At 38.0% G+C, this 20641-nt stretch overlaps 1 protein-coding gene across 5 annotated transcripts in view; it reads right to left on the bottom strand.

Annotated features, from left to right (window-relative positions):
* Usp37 (ubiquitin specific peptidase 37) overlaps positions 1–20641 on the bottom strand; it is a 94214-nt gene that overhangs the window by 19655 nt on the left and 53918 nt on the right. For 4 of the 5 annotated variants that reach the window (XM_021170821.1, XM_029478595.1, XM_029478588.1 and 1 more), the window contains 9 exons: positions 20085–20243; positions 16798–16929; positions 16534–16657; positions 15768–15958; positions 13337–13454; positions 11945–12024; positions 6968–7132; positions 5303–5368; positions 1530–1671 (listed from right to left, as the gene is read on the bottom strand). In XM_021170821.1, coding sequence (XP_021026480.1) covers positions 1530–1671; positions 5303–5368; positions 6968–7132; positions 11945–12024; positions 13337–13454; positions 15768–15958; positions 16534–16657; positions 16798–16929; positions 20085–20243 — 1177 coding nt within the window. The remainder of the gene's footprint in view (positions 1–1529; positions 1672–5302; positions 5369–6967; positions 7133–11944; positions 12025–13336; positions 13455–15767; positions 15959–16533; positions 16658–16797; positions 16930–20084; positions 20244–20641) is intronic. The other variant, XM_029478596.1, reaches the window with a different exon arrangement.

Raw genomic sequence — 20641 nt, forward strand, 5'->3', positions numbered from 1 at the left:
TAGGCCAGCTTGGGCTATAACATGAAATCCTGTCTCAAAAAAGCCTAAAAATCAAAAGATTAGTCAAAGATAATAAGTAACATGGATTATACTGTAAGCATTCTTTTTATTATCCTAAATAGTCTATTTTAAATGCTGGCTGGCAGAGTCAGATTATATAGCTCTGACTGGCCTGGAACTAGTATATGAACCAGACTCACAGATATCCACCTGTTTCTGCCTCCTAAGTACTGGGACATCACCTAGTAATACTGTCTAGTCTTAAATGAGAAAAATGAAAACGACATAAGATTATATAAATTATAAAAAATATATGGAGTTCCTTTTATTCTAGGAGAATTTCTAGTATTCTTTCATATTTCAGGGAAGCAATTAGAACCCTTCAGCTCGCCACTAAATGCAGACACTATTGCATATGCCAGAAAGATTATGCTGAAAGGACCCTGATATAGCTGTCTCTTGTGAGGCTATGCCAATGCCTGGCAAATACAGAAGTGGATGCTCACAGTCATCTATAGGATGGAACACAGGGCCCCCAATGGAGGAGCTAGAGAATGTACCCAAGGAGCTGAAGGGGTCTGCAACCCTATAGGTGGAACAATATCAACTAACCAGTACCCCCAGAGCTCATGTCTCTAGCTGCATATGTAGCAGAAGATGGCCTAGTTGAACATCACTGGGAAGAGAGGTCCCTTGGTCTTGCAAACTTTATATGCCCCAGTACAGGGGAACTCCAGGGCCAAGAAGTGGGAGTGAGTGGGTAGAGAAGCAGGGCGGGGGGCGGAGGGGGGGGTAATAGGGGACTTTTGGGATAGCATTTGAAATGTAAATGAAGAAAATATCTAATAAAAAATTAAAAAAAAACAAAAACAAAACCTCCAGCTCTGTTATAAGATGGGACAACTCAGAACACAAGTAACTCCTTCTGTAGTTCTATAGAATGATGCAAACACCGGAAAAAGCTTACTTTTTTGAAGTATTAATTATAACAGACGATGCAGCCATGCGTTCATGATTACATTTCCTATAAAATACTATGATTTTCTCCTAAAAGCAACAGCTATCAAAATAAGCAAAGAGATGAAATGCAGAATGTGGAAGCTGTTCTGAGAGTACTGATGTCATCTTGCCCTTTTGTGAGGAACTAGGAATTGAACCCAGAACCTCACACACGATAGCCAAGCGCTACATCACTTCAACACTGGCCAAATCCCCAGTAACATTAATTTTTTAAAAATAGACTACTAATTTTGGAAAGAGGGTTTTGTTATGCAGATCAGGTTGGCCTTGAATGAGAACTGCCTAATTCTCCTTTGTCTGGGATAAGCATGTACCATTAGGCTCAGACAAAACTTGGTTTTTGTTTTTTTTGTTGTATCTAAAAAAAGCACTCTTAAACAGCTAGTGTTTGAAACAGAGGCATTATGTTTGAGACCTACCTTGTCAATTTCTTTAATTTGCTGAGGCATTTGTTTGGATAGCTAAACTAAACAGAACACTGTCAGATGTTTTGATAAATCATTACTTACTTTTTCCACATCTTCCTGGTACTGTTCATTGCCTGGCAAATCACAAAGTCTCTGACTGAGGGCCACAGAGCGTTTAAGTTCATCCTCACTGTCTGAATCAAGGCATGATGTCACAGAACTCTTGGATTTGAAGGTGAATTTCCTGCAATTATACAAAAAAAAAAAAAAACAAAAACAAAAACAAAAAAACTGATAAACACTTGTCTGCTTTTTTATTTGCCTGTTTTTGATATATAAACACCAACACAAAAAGCTTTTCCATTACAAAAAAAAACTATTTAACAGAGAAAAATGGTCAAAGAAAAATATTTAAAAAAAAGATTTATTTACATGTATGTATGTATGAATGTATGTATGTATGTATGTATATATATATATATGAGTACACTGTAGCTGTCTTCAGACCCACCAGAAGAGGGCATCAGATCTCATTATGGATGGTTGTGAGCCACCATGTGGTTGCTGGGATTTGAACTCAGGCCTTTCAGAAGAGCAGTCAGTGCTCTTAACCACTGAGCCATCTCTCCAGCCCCAAAGAAAAGTATTTTAAGTATTATCTTTGACAGCCTTCTAAAGAGCCATAGTTTGAAAATGCTATGCTACTGTGTATCACCAGTAAACGTTGTGCCTTTTCCTTTTAATGACCAATTCTAAAGGTAGTTTGTTACCGTCTTTATAGAGTAAGTATCCCATCAGTCCATGAGGAGCAGCAACTAATCAGCACATTCGGTGAGCTCTGTGAGTCTTTCTGCACAGCCCTGGCTGTCCTAGAGCTTACATGGTACGGAGACCAGGTCGCTCTCAAACTCACGGAGATCCACCTACCTATGCCTCTCAAGGGCTGGGACTATCCTACTATAAACTAGCATTTTTGACAAAAGCACATGAGAGCTATTTTTTGATCTTTTATATTATGTTCTATGCACTTTTAAAATGACAGTAACAATCCACTTATTTTATTATTTTGAGATCAGACTTCTGACAACCTGTCCACCTTCTAGATCAGACATTCCAAAATGAGAAAACAGCAACAAAAATACTGAGAAAAGCAGGTCTAATCCCTATGTATTCCCAATACTACAGTGATTTCATAGGAAATGAGTTATGAAATAAGGGAGGATAATTACAAAGAAAGGTCATGGGGAGAAAGAACTAAAAGTTGTTTAATGTAAAGGCAAATAGTACCATCTTCAAAATAGTGCAGCTGGGCACTGTAGTAAGTGAGCATTTGTTTTGGCCTCACTAGGGAGCCTGAGGCAATAAAATGCAGATTTGAGACCTGCCTGGGTTTTATAGCAAGATTTTGTCTGAAAATAAAACACAAAACCCAGTGTAGTACTGATACTTACTTAGAATGTGGATTCATTTTCCTTTGTAAAAAGATTTTATAAATATGTGTGTGTATGCTCATGTGTCAGTATGCTCCAGGTTGGGTGCCCTAAGTTTGTGGAAGTACTGGAGGTCTCTAGAAGGGAGCGCCAGATCCCCCGCAGCTAGGCTGTAATCTATCTGACATGGATGCTGGGATGTGAACTTCAATGCTCTGGGAAGAGCAGCAAGTACTTTTAAAGATGGCTGAGCCATCTTTCCAGCCCCACAATACAAATTCTAAATCATTTGAGAAATATGTAACTGCTCAAGATGTATAAGAATAGCATAACATGCTGGATGTGGTGGCGCATGCCTTTAATATCAGCACTCAGGAGGCAGACAAGTGGAGCTCTGAGCTCTAGGCCAGCCTGGTCCACACAGTAAGTTCCAGGACAGGTAGGGCCATACTGAGAAACCGTCTCGAGAAACCAAGGGGGGGGGGGCGGGGGGGGGGAGAGGGAGAGGGAAAGAGAGAATGAGAACAGCATTTACATATTTTAGAAAAATTTCTTCAAATATGGTTAAAATTTTAAGAGATAAATGGTTAAAAGGGCAAGCTCCAGTCTCATTAAAATTCATTTATATGAGATTATTTTTCAGTGATAGCTTACGGTAAGATGCTACTGCATCAAAGGAGGAAATGGCAAAGATCAAAGAACAAAAATTTTCTTTGGTGGAAGCTAAACAAATATTCTATAGTAAAAAAATGAAAATCTGAAAACTACAATTAATTTAAATGTGAAACTGTAAATAAATAGACATGACACTAAGAAAAAAGGAGAGTGCAATGAAAATCAAGAGCATAGCACAGAAACATAGATAAGGAAAAGAGGTGAGCAGCGGCATCAAGACAAGCCTCCTGAGAGGCTACACAGAGGCAGGTTTTCAGTATAACTTAGAATTTGCCAAATTAGGCCCCCACCAATGGTTTTGGTACAGAGTCTTAGATAGCCCAGGCTATCTTCAAACTTGTTATTTGTTTGAGGATGGTCTTGAATTCCTGAGCTTTCTGCCTTTACCTCCCAGGTGCTGGGATTATAGATGTACACTACCATAGTCAGCTTTAATTAGCTTTCTTAATTTTTTAATTTTTGATTCATGCTCATCAAGCAAACCTCGATGTGCTTTTTATCAAATACTTTGTTAAAGGGAGGGTGATACTTAAGATGTTTTTATGATGGTTGAATCTGACAAAGAACATTACAAAAGAACTGATGTACAGTGTTAGAACTCAGCCTTGTTTAAGTCTGATTTGCATGATGGGTCTTATAGATCCTATTCACCCTTTATTAACCAACTTTGAAATTCTCATCCCAGTAGAACAGATGGCTGTGACAAGGTACACTATGTCCAACAAAACCACCTGTTTCTTGCAACCACCGTGATCTGATATATAAAATACAGTCCATTAGTGATGACAATGTTTACAGAGGGCAACTTGCCTGTGACAGTGAAAAATGTTTGTCCTGTAAATGCATCATTTGCTTACTTTAAAATAATTTTTTTTCTTTTAAAGTTTATTTTTATTTTTTGTGCCTTGGTATTTTGCCTGTATATGTGTGAGGGTGTTGAAGCCCCTGGAACTGCAGTTCCAGGCAGGTTTGAGCTGCCTTGTGGGTGCTGGGAATTGAACCCTGGACCTTTGGGAGAACAGACAGTGTTCACTAGCCTCCACTTGCTTTCTTCCTAAGCAGGAAATGGTATTGTTCATTGTATCTGGAGAGCAGGCAAGAGTATTCATAGTGGTACCAGTTCCGATTTCTACTCATGCTCATCATCTGGTTTTATTGTATTGAAAAATGATTACAGTAAGAAAAATGTCTTAGGTGTTATTTTATGGTCACACAAGTCTCAAACAGACATTTAAGAACAAAACTGTGTTTTTCCTAAAAAACAAAAAAACTTTGAGATGTGAAATTTTTAGGGAAAAAAGAAAAGGTTTAATCAAGAATTTCCAGTGAATTCTTAAAGGAAGTACATTTTGGTAGTTGCACTCTAGTGCTTATTTCCTGTTTCTGTTCAGAATTCTTCCTGTAAGTGTCAGAGACGGCAGGCACCAGGTGGGTTCTGCCTGTGTCCACTGTGAGGAAGGGGGCTTTGCACAGAAGTTATTTTATTCTTTTAAATCTTAGAGGCAGTTCTTCAGAGCTTTAGGATGAAAACATCATTTGCTTACAAAGCAAGTTTAAGAAATGTAAAACAAAACTCTGGAATGTTTTTTTTGACTGCTAAACTGCGTGCCCAGGTCCAATCTAAGGTAGACCCAATGTCCCCAGACATGAGGAATGCGGAGTAGCAGGCATGCAAAAGAAACGGAGGAGAAGGGTTGGGCCGCCTGCAAGACTCAGGCAAGCCAAGTCCTTACAAAGACAGAGTTTGTGTCCATAAGAAAAAGAACTCACTTTGAAGGTGCAGAAGGGCTGGTGATGCAGGAATTCACCATTTGACAGGCTCTCAATGGTCTAGAACTATCAGAAAATTGGAGAATATATAATGTATACAATTGCATCATTAAAGGTAGATATTTAACTGGTAAAGCTAATTACTCTACACTAAAAGTGTCTTCTTATTCCCTCCTGAAAAGTAAACAATATTTCAAAATAATACTAACCATACCATCTCTGGCTCTCCTTGCTCTAATTATTGAAATAAACAGTTTTGTAAATCCAGTCACGTGTAACACATGAGAAGAACTTAGGGGAAAACCATCTCATCTTATTTATTTTTGAGCAATAAAATAATAATAGCTCTCAGTTTATTGAGATTTCCTAGATGACAAGCATTGAAGGTACTACTGCCCTTAACAGTCACAGCAGATTTTCCCACAGATAAGCTGAACTTTCCAAGGTTTTAAAGCCACTAAAAATGCATTAAAATATAGTCAGCTTCATTTCAGATCATTGATAACAAAATATGTAATACAGTCAGAGGGACTAACAGCTCTACCAGCAGAGGGCAGTCTGCACCAAGTAAAAACACTTCCAATAGCAGAAAGAAAAACAATTACACACACTGAAGACTCTAGGCTTATGCTTTACTAGTAGACTCTTGAGGATTTTGTGTGTAAACTTACATGATGTAATTTATTTATAAATCCAAGAGAAATATATCTTATGAAATTGCATCAATTAATTTGGGGAATTGTTCCATTTCTTTTCTGTAATGTCTAACTCTAGGCAAGAAACTGTCCTTCCTTGTTCTTTTTGGAAACAGAGTATTATGCAGCTCATGGTGGCCTCAAACTTCTACATAGCCTAAACCCATACTGAAGCCTCTTCTCTGCTTTAGGCTGAAATTACAGGCACATACTACAATACCCAGCAAGGCTTGGCTTTTTTAATTACTAACCTCAGTGAAATTAAGGATTTGAACAAAATTCTCAGAAATTATTTTCACTCTTACAGCTCTAGGACTTTATGATTCTACTAAATTACTGTTCAAGTATGAAGAATATCTATAGAGTGGGGCTCCAAGTAGAGCAAGCCTGCAGGAGAGCACCACCGTCAAAAGTCCTAAGGCCTCACCACGAATGGTGACACACACAAAGAGGAAGCAGAGGGGACTTTTTGTCTCTGAAACACTTCTAGGAGTCTCTGTGAAGTTACTCATATTTGGAATAATTTACAATCAAATTTTTTTAGGTGGGCTATAGTATAACATTTGATTTCTCAAATTAGCATGTTCCAAAGAGATGAGGCATTTATTAAGAACATGGATTCCCAAACCTTACTCAGATCTAGAACCTGCAGAGAAGAACACAGAAATAAAGTACATTTTACTTATATTCTCAAGAACACCAAATGGCTTTTTTTTTTTTTTTGTATTCTAAAACAGTAGCAACACTCCCTCAAAAAAGTATCATATTACAAGAGGAATTTGGAAGACTTTGTAAGCATTTTTTCCAATTACTTCTGTCAGATAGCACTTTAATATTAAAGCTCCAAAATAATACAGAATGAAAATCTTTTGGGTTTGATTTTTTTCCTAAGAGTTGCTACCTAGTTTGGTCAATCTCTGAAATACTGTATTTCACAAGTGAAGGTAAAAGTAAAAGCACGGTGTCTTACATTGCCATGTGTGCGCTCCACCCAAGAGTGAACGGCGGCTTTGTACTCTCAGTGCAGTGGGAGGCCAGGGTTAGGTATCTGGGAATGACGACTTGCTGTCCTAGCTTGTTGTTAAGCGAGAGAGCCACATTGAAGCTGTATCGCTTCAAATGAAGGATGAGGACCCTAAAAAACACAAGAGAGTGACTCTACTAATTCATGCGGAACACAGATATCTAATGTCAGACAAGTTTTCACTTACAGAATGCATTTGTTCATGTTGGGTGATGCTGGCCAAGCCTTTATGCCTAGCTCTTGGGAGGCAGAGGCGGGTGGGCCTCTATAAACTGAAGGCCAACCTGGTATACACACAGCATTCCAAATCAGCCAGCACTACATAACCAGACCTGTCTCAAACAGCCCAGCCTTCTGTACACACACACACACACACACACACACACACACACACACACACACAACTTGGCCAAACTAAACATATTTAAAGGAACATTTACTAAATATGGGCCATGCAGAAAGGTGTTAGGATATAAATAAGAATCTTGGATCCAGTGATTCATGAAGTTTAGATCAACTATGTATGAGGCTCCTAGGAAAATTCTCCATCAATAAACACACAGTAAGCTAAAGAATTAAAAATTTAAATATGTCTATTAATCTTTGGTTAATCTCAAATTATTTACTTGACTGTTATACATTTAAAATAGGTTATATATGATCATATGGTAAAATGTCTTTTAGACTAAATATTAAATAGTAACCTTTATGCAAAATGGTGACCAACATTATTTCAAGAAAAAATTTTTTTAATAAGATCTTAACATAAATCTCTGACTTGCCTAGGATTTCATTGCAAACCAGGCTGGTTTTGAACTGTGATGACCCCTCTATTTCTGCTTCCCGGATGTTGAGATTAGAGGTACATGGCATCACACCCAGGCTTTGTTACTGACAGACTTCACTTTGTATTCCAGCCAGGCCTTGAATTTATTATATAGCCTTGACTCATAGTATTTCTCCTGCCCTAGATTCCCACATGCCAACTCCCTGGTATTTCAAGATTAGTTATTTTTATATATTCTGAAGATAGGGTCTCATGTGGCCCAGGCTGGCTTCAATCTTGTTATGTAGCTAGGATGATTTTGAACTTTCAGTCCTCCCATCACTGTAAGGTTTTATGCAGTGCCTGGGATTAAATTTAAGGTTTCCTCCGTGCTAGGTAAGCATTCTCTTGACTGAGCTAATTTTCTAGCCCTCAAGATTATTCTCTTATTTTACTATACTTATTTTGCTTACACACACACACACACACACACACACACACACACACACACACACGCCATGGTGTCCATGTAGAAAACAGGATGTCTGTGTCAGTTCTCTCCTTCTTCCAAATGGGTCCTGGGGAATTGAACTCAAGTCACCTAACCTGGCAGCAAGCACCTTTCTCCTTTGAACCATTTTGCTGGTCCTACTTCTCTTATTTTAGAAGCACTTTCTTTAGAGAAAACTAAGAGGAAAAATAGAAAAATTTCCCACTAACAAAAGCATCATATAAAGAAAGCATTTGCATGGTCATCTAGTCTGAGTCTAAAAAGGCTTTTAGCTCTTTAGAAACATTTTTTTGTTGTTGTTATTACCACCACAGGGTAATGTCATCTAACTTCTGCTTGATGGATTAAATATATTTCAAAGCCTGTAAGAATTTTTTTGTTTTGTTTTGTTTTTCAAGTCCCAGAGTTTCTCTACAAGACCATGACTATCTTTTTTTTTTTGTTTGTTTTGGTTTGGTTTTTCGAGACAGGGTTTCTCTGTGTAGTCGTGGCTGTCCTGGAACTCACTCTGTAGCCCAGGCTGGCCTGGAACTCAGAAATCCACCTGCCTCTGCCTCCCAAGTGCTGGGATTAAAGGCGTGTGCCACCATGCCCGGCTAAGACCATGACTATCTTAGAACTTATCCTGTAGCCTAGGCCAGCCTTGAACACAGAGCTCTGCCTGCCTTTGCCTCTGATTGCTATGATTGAAGGTGTGTGCCATCACTGGCTGGCAAACTTCAAAATTTGAAACTAAAAAATCTTATATTTAAACTCCAATTTGGGTAAAAAACTGTCTCCCCTTAGAAAACTATCTATTCTTTCTGTACAGGCTTCTATCATAGATGCCACAAACTAAACAATTTGCAAATTGAATTTACTGATTATATTTTTCTTTATGTGGGATAGGGCTCTAATTTTACAACTCAGAAAGCTGAAGTAGAAAGTTCAAGACCAATCTTAATGAGTATTGAGATCCTACCTCAAGACAAAAGCTTAAAAAGATGGTGGTGTGGCTCATGTAGAATGCTTGCCTCCAGTGTATACCCCTCCTGTGAAAAGCTAGAATTCATGGCCTCCTAATTTACAACGTAAAAGGATATACCAATCCCAGTTGTTAAAGAGACTAAAACTGATGACAAACTCTAAAATATTTAACTAAAACTTCAAAGAGTCAAAGTAAAAGCAACATGAAAAGAACAGATGACCATCAAGACCAGAATATATTTATATATAAAGTAACAACAATCCATCCATGTGGGTGCTGGGAATTGAACCCAGGCTGTCTGGAACAACAGCAGCACACTAACTGCTGACAAATGACTACTAAGATGAGTCATCAGACCTTTCAACAATGAAAGCAGAGGGCTAAGAGACAGCACAAGGTAGAGTGCTTAGCCAGTGAGAGGCCCTGGTTTCAAGTCCAGCAGCAGAAAGATAGAACAGATAACTAGACCTAGTTGTGCACACCTGTAATTACACCACTGGGGGACAAAGACAGGAGGAGTGCTGCAAAATGAAGGCCAGCCCGGGCAATACAGTCTGGCCAACAGAGTAAGACTGTCTTTAAAAACTAAACCAAGGCTTAGACACAGAGCACCCCGATCCCCCCACTCCAAAAAAAAAAACATAAAATAAAAGTAGACAGTGGTTTGGAAGGCTGATAATTAGTATTTAAGATACAGAGGCATCTATTTCATATAACAAGTTCAGAACAAATTAACAGAATACAAGTATACTATTAGGGAAAAAGAAATCTCTTTTTCTTAGTTTTTTTTTTGTTCCTTCACACAAGATAGGGTTTCACTGTGTAGCCCTGGCTGTCCTGGAACTTGATCTGCAGACCAGGTTGGCCTCAAGATCAGAGAGAGCTGCCTGCCCCTGCCTCCTGAGAGCTGGGATTAAAGGCGTGCACCACCACTGCTTGGCTAATTTGAAACCTTTTTATTTTATGTGCATGGATGTTTTTCCTGCATGTAATGTCACCTCTGTTCCTGGTGCTGGAGAAGTCAGAAAAGGTAATCAGATTCCCTGAGAATGGAGCTACGGGCAGTTTTAAGCCACCATGTGGGTTGGGTGTGGTGGCTATCCCAGCACTTAGAGGCAGGCAGATCTCTGTTAGAGCCCAGCCTGGTCTACAGAGTGAGTTCCAGGACAGGAAGAGGAGCACAGAGAGACCCTATATAAAAAATAACAACAATGAACCCAGACTGTCTGGAAGAACAGCAGCACACTAACTGCTGAGCCATACTCTCCAGAACCAACCACCTCAGGATTCCACCTGCATACAGTGAGTGACAGCAGTAACCAATGCTTTGTCTTCAAATTTCTTCCTCCCTCCCTACTGCTGCATAGCATTCATAGTCTCTTAAATTAGGGAAAAAGGAAAAAAAAAAAAACAGAAAGAGATAATACTGCTACAGTAATTTCTCTGAGAACTTATTTTTGAGAAAGAAATGCATTATAGAATGTAAAAGAACTTTCCCCTGAGGCCTAGAGTTCCAGAAACTACATTTACAGAAAATTGAAGATAATAAAAGAAAGTAGAGCTTTCTGGTGCGGACAGAGCACGACATAAATATTTAATGTTAATAGCCATCTTTGTTTGTAGCAGAGATCTAATCTTGGAAAGCTTTAAAAGCTATTTTATAACCACATCATAATTTCTACAACTAGCTTGATCCTATGATAATATAGTATAAACATAATATAAATTAATTTCATTCAAGGCAGAAAATTAATCTTATGATTATAGAAAACCTACTAACTTATAAAATCCTTTGATAAAGAGATAGGAAAAATGAAGTAAGTTGCTCTTCCTATGTATGTAATGTGTCTGCAGCAGATTTTACCTGATTTTTAAGAGAGGAAGGAAGACTATAGCAAATAAAACAAATGACATCTCTAACCTAAAATTTCAAAATCACATATGCTCCAAATCTGAAATTTTTATTGGAGAACTTACATAATGCTACCATGAAAAATTCCATACTTATTTTATGTGTGTGACAAGATGTAAGTAAAAACACAGGGATATTAAAAATAGCATATGAAATTATCTTTAGACTATATATAATGTATATATGAAATGTACTTAGACCCGTACACATCCCCACCCTGAGATTTTTTTACATATATGCAAATATATCAAAATACACTCATGGCTCAATGATTTCAGAAGGGATACTTAAACTATATAACTTGTAATATTACTGAAAGAAAATTCTAGAGCCAGTGTTAATAACTGCATTCTCTTTTTGTCATCTTCCTGGGATTCAAAGATCACATTTTTCACAGTATTCCAATTTTCTTTTAAATTTTAATCTTTTATGTGCCTGGGTTTTCGATCCCTTGAAACTGAAGCTATGGATGGCTGAGAGCTACAAATGGGTACTAGGAAATGAACCCAGGTCCTCTGCAAGAGTAGCTGATGCATCTAACTATTGAGCTGTCTCTACAGCCCTCCTCTTTTTCTAGGTGTACTTTCCTGATATTTAATGCATAATGTTAAGCCATTATTCATGTCATTCAAATACGTTCGTTTGCTTACTTATTGGGCTTAGGGATCAAATGTAAGCCCTTGTACAGATTAGGCAAACATTGTATTCCTAAACTGTATCTCCACTGGTTTAGGAACATACACCTTTTAAATGGCAGTCAAATTTACCTGGGCAGCCTGTTAAATTTGTGCCTGACAAGAGCACATTTTCCACCACACTTTTCACATGAGTATTCAAGTTCTTCTGCCTATAAAAAGATGAGAGAAAAATAAGGATGAAGTTGAATTGGCATTAACCCACTAAATGCAAATAATCTTTAGTCTCACTAGTTCAGTGAAATGACAACCCTTAACCAGTTTAAATGCTGTGTCTTGACAACAGAATTCCTAAATCAATACCTAAACTTTCAAATAGTTATTTATGATGCCATGCCTTCTCTTTTCAGAATTCCTAATTCCTTCTTTACCAAGGAAACATCTAAATTTATGATAGTAACTAGACTCTAATGAAGCGGACCTCAATTTTTCCCAATGGCTACACAAGAAGCTGCCAAGAGTATATCCAGACTTTAACAGCTGGCTATAGCAGAGATAAGATCACCTTAAGGCTAGGCGGAGTTCTTGGTCTGTTAGGTGTAACTCTACCCCTTTCTTACAATGGACCTCAATCTTCTGGTGACAGCCCACTAAGAACAACTGCTCTAAACGGATCAAAGTTTGGGGTGGATAGCATTACCTAGAGAAAACTGAAACCAGAAATCCTTATAGAAGGGGGATACAGATACACGGAAAATCTTCAGTGTATGATAATAGCAGGAATAGTAGAGAGAATGTGTAAAACAACAAAGAGACAGAGTAGTTATCTTCTGATGAAGCCGAACAGTCATCAAGTCATCAAGTCATTAAGTCTTTAAGTCAAACTTAAAGAACAGAATGTTTACCAAACTATAGGATGAAAACTCTGCCAATTTGCTATAACAAAACAAAGACCATCAATATAGATAAATTCCCACCAGTTCTAAGCTGTCACACAATAAGCCTGACTACACCCCCAGAAACTAACACTCTCACAGTCTTCCTCTCTCCCCTCCCCCTCCCACCCACACACCCATACACACACTTATCTACAGCTCTGAATAAACCTGATTCTTCCTTCTTGTTCTTACTAGGTCACACAAACTAAGAAAAAAGTATCTTTTCATTCCTAAGCTCTCAACAACTCATACAGTATCTCCAAGTTTAATTCATGTTGCTAAGTTTTAGCAAAAGCCATTTAGATGCTTTGTATTCATACTTATTATAAATAAGAAGCAGCTTCTAAGGTTGTCTAAACAATAACGACTCACCAAGACATGCAAGATATTCAAGAGCTTCTTCTTTAAGAGTTTTAATCAAGTCTATCAAAAATTTACATATAAATAGAATTTATAAACACTTTTTTTCATTAGTTTTTCCTGCAAGTAGTTTAGTTAAAACTCTGCCTTGGCAATAAACTTAACTTCAAACACAATTATCTATAAAATATAAAACTGAGTTCTATGAATATATCAAAGCTATTACCCTAAAGAAAAGATCGAGAGAATCTTGGATTGACCGAGGAGGGAGTGGCTTTTTCCTCCGAGGAAGGTCAATGGAGAGGTCATTGAACTGCTCTCTTTTGGGAACAGTTTCTCCGCACCTGTAAGGATGAGAGGAGATTTAGTGTAGAATTGGCAATATAAAAATACAAATATAGGGGCTAGAGAGATGGCTCAGTGGTTAGGAGCACCGACTGCTCTTGCCAAGGTCCTGAGTTCAAATCCCACCAACCACATGGTGGCTCACAACCATCTGTAATGGAATCTGATGCCCTCTTCTGGTGTGTCTGAAGGCAGCAACAGTGTACTCACATACATAAATAATTCTTTAAAAAAAAAATACAAATATACTTGATGCCTTCTTCCCTACAGAGCTTATGGGCCAACATACACAGGGAGCATAACATGATCTTTATAACTTTCTTTCATACAGAAGCGTATCTCTCTGATTTCTACTAAGATGTCTTCTGCTTCTATCTCTAGATCCAGATTTAAAGGGCTTGTGGAATTTGCCCATATACATATTATCTCCTGTAAAAAAAATAATTCAAGGGTAAGATTGATAGCAAAATTTCTGTAGTCAGATTAAGTCTTATCATACAGAAAAGTAACAGCTCACAGTCATTGTGAGTTTATATACACTCAAAGGACATAAAAGGCAAGGGTCACCTTAGAACCCTGCCTGTGAGAGAGAGGCACTCAGTAAGTACTTACTGAATGAAAATATATTCTTAGGACTCTGGTCTTTAACTGTGGCTAAAAGTTGAATAATATTAAAGCTCCAAAAAGACAAATGAAGAGCACTGAGCTAAAATTACCTTTAAAAAACTTGTTAGTATACTCCTTTAGTCTCAGAACCCAGGAGGCTGAGGCAGGCATATTTCTGTGAGTTTGAGGTCAGCCTGGTCTCAAACTGAGTTCCAGGACAGTCAGAGTACACAAAGAAACCCTGTCTTGAAAAACAATAACAACAACAACAACAACATAAAACCACAAAAACCAACAAGAAACAAAAAATTTTCTTCCAAGGGCTGAAGAGTGGGCCTTGTTCTCAGGTTTCATTACCAGCACCCATATAGTAGCTTACAATCAATTATCCATAACTTTAGTTCTAAGGGTGACACCCTCTTCTGACCTCTGTCTATATATACATGCAGGCAAAACACTCAGATATATAAAATGAAAACATGCAATTTAAAAACCAAAGAATAAAAAACTGTTTTCAGCCAAGTATGGTGGCTCACACCTGTAACTCCAGCATTTAAGAGGCTGAGTCAGGCTCTTAAATTTGAGTTAGGCTCTGAAAAGTTTGTGGCTAACCTGAGCAACACAGCAATATCCTGCCTTTAAAAAAAAATAAGCCAGGTGTGGTGGTGCACATTTTAATCCCAGCACTCAAGAGGTAGAGGCAGAAGTATCTCTGTGAGTTTGTGGCCAGCCTGGTCTACAGATGTACTTCCAGGACAGTCAAGGTTACACAAAAAACCCTGTCCCAACCTCCACCCCCCAATAACCCAAAAAAAGAAGAGGAGGAGAAAAAGCCAGGCCAGTCAGACCAACACAGAGAGAGATTGTCTATAAACAAAAAAATAGATAAAAAGCAATCCACCAATCAATTAACCATTAACGATTGAGTTAAAACAAAAGTGTATCACAGCTGGTTATGGTGGTGCATTCCTTTAATCTCAGCACTTGGAAACAGGCAGGCAGATCTTGAGTTTAAGACCATCCTGATCTCTTGGTGAGACACCGTCTCTCATAGGACAACACAAACAAAAGTGTCTCAAAAACTATTTCAATTATCTTTGGCTCTTACCTCATCAAGAATTGTTACAGACAGACTAAGGAAACAGAAAGATGGGTCAATGTGTAAAAGAGCTTGCTGCAAAAAAGCCTAATATCCAGGGCAGAAGAGATGGCTCAGCCATTAAGAAAACTGGCTGCTGCTCTTTCAGAGGACCTGGGTTCAATTTCCAGCACCCAAATGACAGCTCCCAACTGTCTGTAACTCCTGTTCCAGGGGATCTGGCATTCTCAGATAGATAGACATTCAGCAAAACATCAATGCACATAAAATAAAAACAAGTAAGATATTAAAAAAAAAAAACTCAAAACAACCAACCCTACTAGTTGTGGTGAAATCTGAGTTATAGGACAGCCTGAAAGGTGTGATACATCATATCAGACAGCACTTGGAGGCCAAGTTCTAGAACAATTTGGGTTACACAGTTAAGGCTGTTTCAAAATCCAAACCCAAAAGAATGAAAGCCTGGAAAAAAAAAGTTTTGGTAGAATTTATGGGTTTGTATTTTCCCCATGGGAAAGAAAGGAAAATAAGTTTTGGTATGTGACAAGGAAATTCTAGTCACTTGCCATAAAGGAAGAGGGGGGTGAGTTTCTTAGAGATTACATACGCTTTACAGATAATGGAGTGCTGAACTTCAAACTCCAAGTTTGTAATAACAGGGCACGTGAACACTTTGGTAGCTGATGTATCTGGTGAATTTTCTTCTCCAAGGACAGGTTCTGTCTTCCAAGTTTTATTCAGTTTTTCCATATCTTCCTTTAGCTGATCTAAGCACTGACTTAAAAATTCATGAGCATCCTAAGAAAATGAAAATGATAATATCTGCCATTAGAGCAAAGCATTTCTTGTCAGGAAAGCTTATTAAACTGTGACTTATACAACCGTGATTCATAAAACACCTAGAAGTCGAAAGGTACCTGAATAAGGCCAGTCTTATTCTGATAAGGATTTGGAATACTTATATCTTTTGAATAAACATAAGTGAAGAGTGTTGGAATTTAGCTCAGTAGAAGAGCAGTTGCTCAACATGTTTGTCTCCTAGGGTTCAAACCACAGTACCAACTCTCCCAACAGTTGGGAGGTGGAGAGAGGAGGAGCAGCATTTCAGTTATTCTTGGCTATAAGTGTATATATATCTATCTATCATGCTTAAACCTGGCTTGGGTTACATGAGATACTGTTTCAAAAACCAACCAAACCAAACAACCGACCAAAAAGAATAAAATGCATTAGAAGAAACATATTGAAAGTTACTGTAATTCCTTAGGTTTTACCATCCAAGGTGACCACATTACATAAGTAACAATTTAAAATCTAAGTCAAAAGCTAATTCCAATTTTGTATATATAAACCATTTAAAATTAAATACTCACGTTTTGGACATAGCCAGAGAATCTCTCTGCAGTAGCTGAAATAGCATTTTTAACCTTCTTAAGTAGTTCTTTTTTGGTCTCTGAATTAGAAATATCTTTTTTAATAAGCAGGTTTGCAAAGCGCCTGATAAATAAGAGACAAGATTAGCGTATTTTAAAAACATTCAGTGGCATATTACTATCAATAACACATAAAAATGTAACTGCTCCAAATCCTATTATTAAAAAAATCAATGAAGTTATTCAGTAAACATATAACATTACCTGATAAGTGCATTGAGTGGAATTTTCTTCCATGGGATACTTTGTTTAAGCAAATCATTTGCAAATGACTGGAGTGAAAACAGAGATTGTAAGATAGCATTCATATAGCATGTATTTCCCAAGTTGGAGAATCTGGAAAGGAAAGACGTATTTGAAGTTATGTTCAGCGTGCATAAAGGTTTCTCCATTTTGCATCAGAACTACCCGTAGGGCTTGCTAAACTACATATAATTAGATTGTTTCTGATTCAGTATGGAAATCATGGGGTACAGGGAAACATGCATTTCTAACAAGTTACTAGTTGCTGCTCCTGCTGATATGGAGACACTGCTGTAACAACTGTCTAACATAACCTTACAACACAAACTTCAAACGAGGCAGTTTCCACTATTTATGTTATTACCGCCTTCCCCACTCAATATATTCTTTGTATAGTAAAATCTTCCCTTTATTATTTATTTGCAGTAAGATTTTATTTCCAATATACCAATGACCTTTTTTTGTGCCTATGAAAAATTTAGTATTATACAAACTTATCAATCTTTTATTGAATCTCAATTTTGAACCAAATTTACACAGCCTTTGCCTACATGTAAGTTATAAAGAAATTTCTGATACCTGAGAGTTTAAAGATCTTGAATTTCATTTTTAATCACGCATATGTGTGTCTGTGTTTGGTTATGTGTACGTGAGGAGGGCAGGTATCCTTTGGGGGGGGGGCACTGGATTCTCTGAAGCTGGAGTTACAGGTAGTTGTAAGAGGGCTGATGAGGGAGCTGGGAACTGAACTCAGGTTCTCTGAAAGAGCAGACTAAAGAAGTGGCTCAACCATTATGAGCCATTTCTTTAGCCTAGGCTTGAAAATTTTATAACAGGTTCCTCTGATTCTATAAGAATTTATTCTTGTACACATTAAAAAATAAATATCTTTTTAAGTGGCTATTTTTAATGTGCTTCTTTATTTCAACAATTAGGACTTTTTCTTTTATCTGCTGATCTGCCTACATACCTATAGTTTATGAATGAGATATGATCTTTGATTTTTACTATAATTTAAGTCCTCGACTCATTACACCTTGTGTAATATTTTTAAAGGACAGTGGTGGTTCATGCCTTTGATCGCAGCACTTGGGAGGGAAAAAAAGGCAGATCTTTGAGTTCGAGGCCAGCCTGGTCTACAGAGTGCGTTCTAGGACAGCCAGGGCTGCATAGAGAAACCCTGTCTCAAAAATCCAAAACAAACACCCTCCAACACCAATCCAAAGAGTTATTTGAGAATGTTTAATTGTAGTTTAAGTTCACTGACAATAAACCACTAGTTCACTTAAGTTCACAGATGTTTTTGATTCTTCATCAGCTGACACCTTTAAATTAATATTTCTCACTTTTCTGTCTAATAATTATTATTATTTTGGTTTTTCAAGACAGGTTTTTTTTCTCTGTGTAGCTCTGGCTGCCCTGGAACTCACTCTGTAGACCAGGCTGGCCTTCAACTCAGAAATCCGCCTGCCTCTGCCTCCCAAGTGCTGGGATTAAAGGAGTGTGCCACCACTGTCCGGCTTAGCCTTCTTTCTTGTATTCCAATTTTGTTTGTGGAAAAGATTCTAAACTCTCTTTAGTTAATTTTGTAAGGTAAAGTCTTGAAGGTAGGACCACAGAGGTGGTGACAGTGGGAGGGAGGAAGAGGAGCAAGCATCCTTTGCTTTCTCCTTTCACTTTAGCACAAGCCTTCTCTTGGTCCTTGGACTTTCTAGAAGTGAGTTTTTCAAGTGCTTCATCACCCACACACATTAGTTTTCTTATGATTTCTTAAGCCTTTTGTCCCAACTCTGAGCATCCACAGGTTTAAGCAATGGAAACCAGGGGAACTGTAGGGAACGGGTTTGCTTGTACACTTAGATATGTATTAAACATCTGTCTCCTAGTAGATGAGGTAGAGGCTTCTTTCAGTTATTTCTTTGCACTCCTCCCTCCCTCCCTCCCCCCCCCTCCCTGTGTGTGTGTGTGTGTGCTCGCGCACGCACACATGAACACATATATACCTGTTTTGGAAGATTTGTGAAGTAGAATTAGGTATTATCCTAACTATCCTCTAGCCTCTAATTTTTTAGTTTCTTTTCCATTAGGAGTCTTGGAATAGGACCTAAAATGCTGCAATTCTTTTTTTTTTTTTTCTAGACAGGGTTTCTCTGTGTAGCCCTGGCTGTCCTGGAACTCACTTTGTAGACCAGGCTGGCCTCGAACTCAGAAATCCGCCTGCCTCTGCCTCCCGAGTGCTGGGATTAAAGGTATGCGCACACCACCACGCTCAGCTAAAATGCTGCAATTCTTAAGAGTTCTGAAAAGAGGAAGATATATTTCTAGAGACAGGTATAGACATTATGCAGGAATGAAAGAAACACTGGAAGAGCCTGGTAACTCAGGCTGTCAACAGAGTAGCACAGACCAGAACTTTCAAGTACATAAGAGGAGGTGACAGGAAAAGGAAACAAAGGTCAATATAGAGAGAAAGAGAGAAGAAGGTCTAAAAATGTGATGAGTAAACCAATTAAAAGAATGTTGCTTAATCAGGTGGTGGTTGATAGCACATATCTTTAATCCCAGCACCCAGGAGGCAGAGGTTGGCAGATCTCAGTGAGTTTGAGGCTAGCCTGGTCTACTGAGCACATTCCAGGACACCCAGGGCTACACAAGAGAAAACCAGTATGGAAAAATGAAAACAAAAACAAAACAAAACAGAATGTTGTCTGGATTTGGAGAGATGGCTCAGTGCTTAAGCACACTGGCTGCTCTTCCAAGGGACTGGATCCAGTTCCCAGCCTTAGCTTGCCAAGAATGCATACTAAAATAAACACATTAGCATTATACGACAAGTGTCATGCTGCATACCTATAATCCTAGCGGCTGTAGGAAAGTACCTGGGTTTAATCTGAGCACCCACTATTACTGATTACTACCACTATGATCTCATTTTTATGTTGAGAGATATATAAAAATGATGAAAGTCAGTCAACAGTAGGCCAAAATGTACAGAGTTGGAGAATAGCCATTGTTTCCTTTAAGACGATATTACAGAGATGACAGATAGATAGAAACACACATTTCAAGGTCTAAAAACTGGAGACTAGATCATGGACTTAATGTTTATAGCTATGATAAATCTTCGTTAAGTGATCTAATTTCTAAATATTTTAGAACTGTAATATGAATCCTTTCTTATATTGATATCCACAACAAATGGAGAATAACTCAATTGAATCACTTTACAAGAAAGTAAGTTCACCAACCCCTGCAGCTGCTGTTGATGGGAGGAAAGGGGCACTCTAGGTTTGTTCCAGCCCGCGTAATCCTGGTTACACCTCAGTTTTTTAACAGACAGAGGAGTTGGTTGAGGAAGAAACCCCAGGCTTCTTTTGGCAGAAGGAGTCTGGCTTGAAACATTACACCTAAAAAAAAAAAAAAAAAGGAAAATAAAAATTTTCATACTCATACTAGCTTTTCCCTCTAGCAGAGTCAGAGGAGATCCATGTCTAAGGGAAAACAGTTTCAATCTTAAGGGGAACATTAGTAACAGTGGGCACTTAATGAGAAAAATTCTAAGTAAGTTCATACAGAAAACTCGAGACACTCGTCTTGTGCACATGCCTTACATTCATTCAGTAACTGTCAATAAAGACAAAACAGAAAGCTTAGGGTGTTTCCTTATTCACCCTATAAACTACATGAACCAAGCCAATGGCGTGAGAAAAACTAGTTTCCCTTTTCAGTTCTTTTCCATGTACTTAGTGATGTCACCTAGTTTTGAACAAATTCAGTCAGTGCATTTTCTTTTTTTTTTTTTTTT

Source organism: Mus caroli, chromosome 1, assembly GCF_900094665.2.
Source record: "Mus caroli chromosome 1, CAROLI_EIJ_v1.1, whole genome shotgun sequence".
In the NCBI taxonomy this organism is placed as follows: domain Eukaryota; kingdom Metazoa; phylum Chordata; class Mammalia; order Rodentia; family Muridae; genus Mus; species Mus caroli.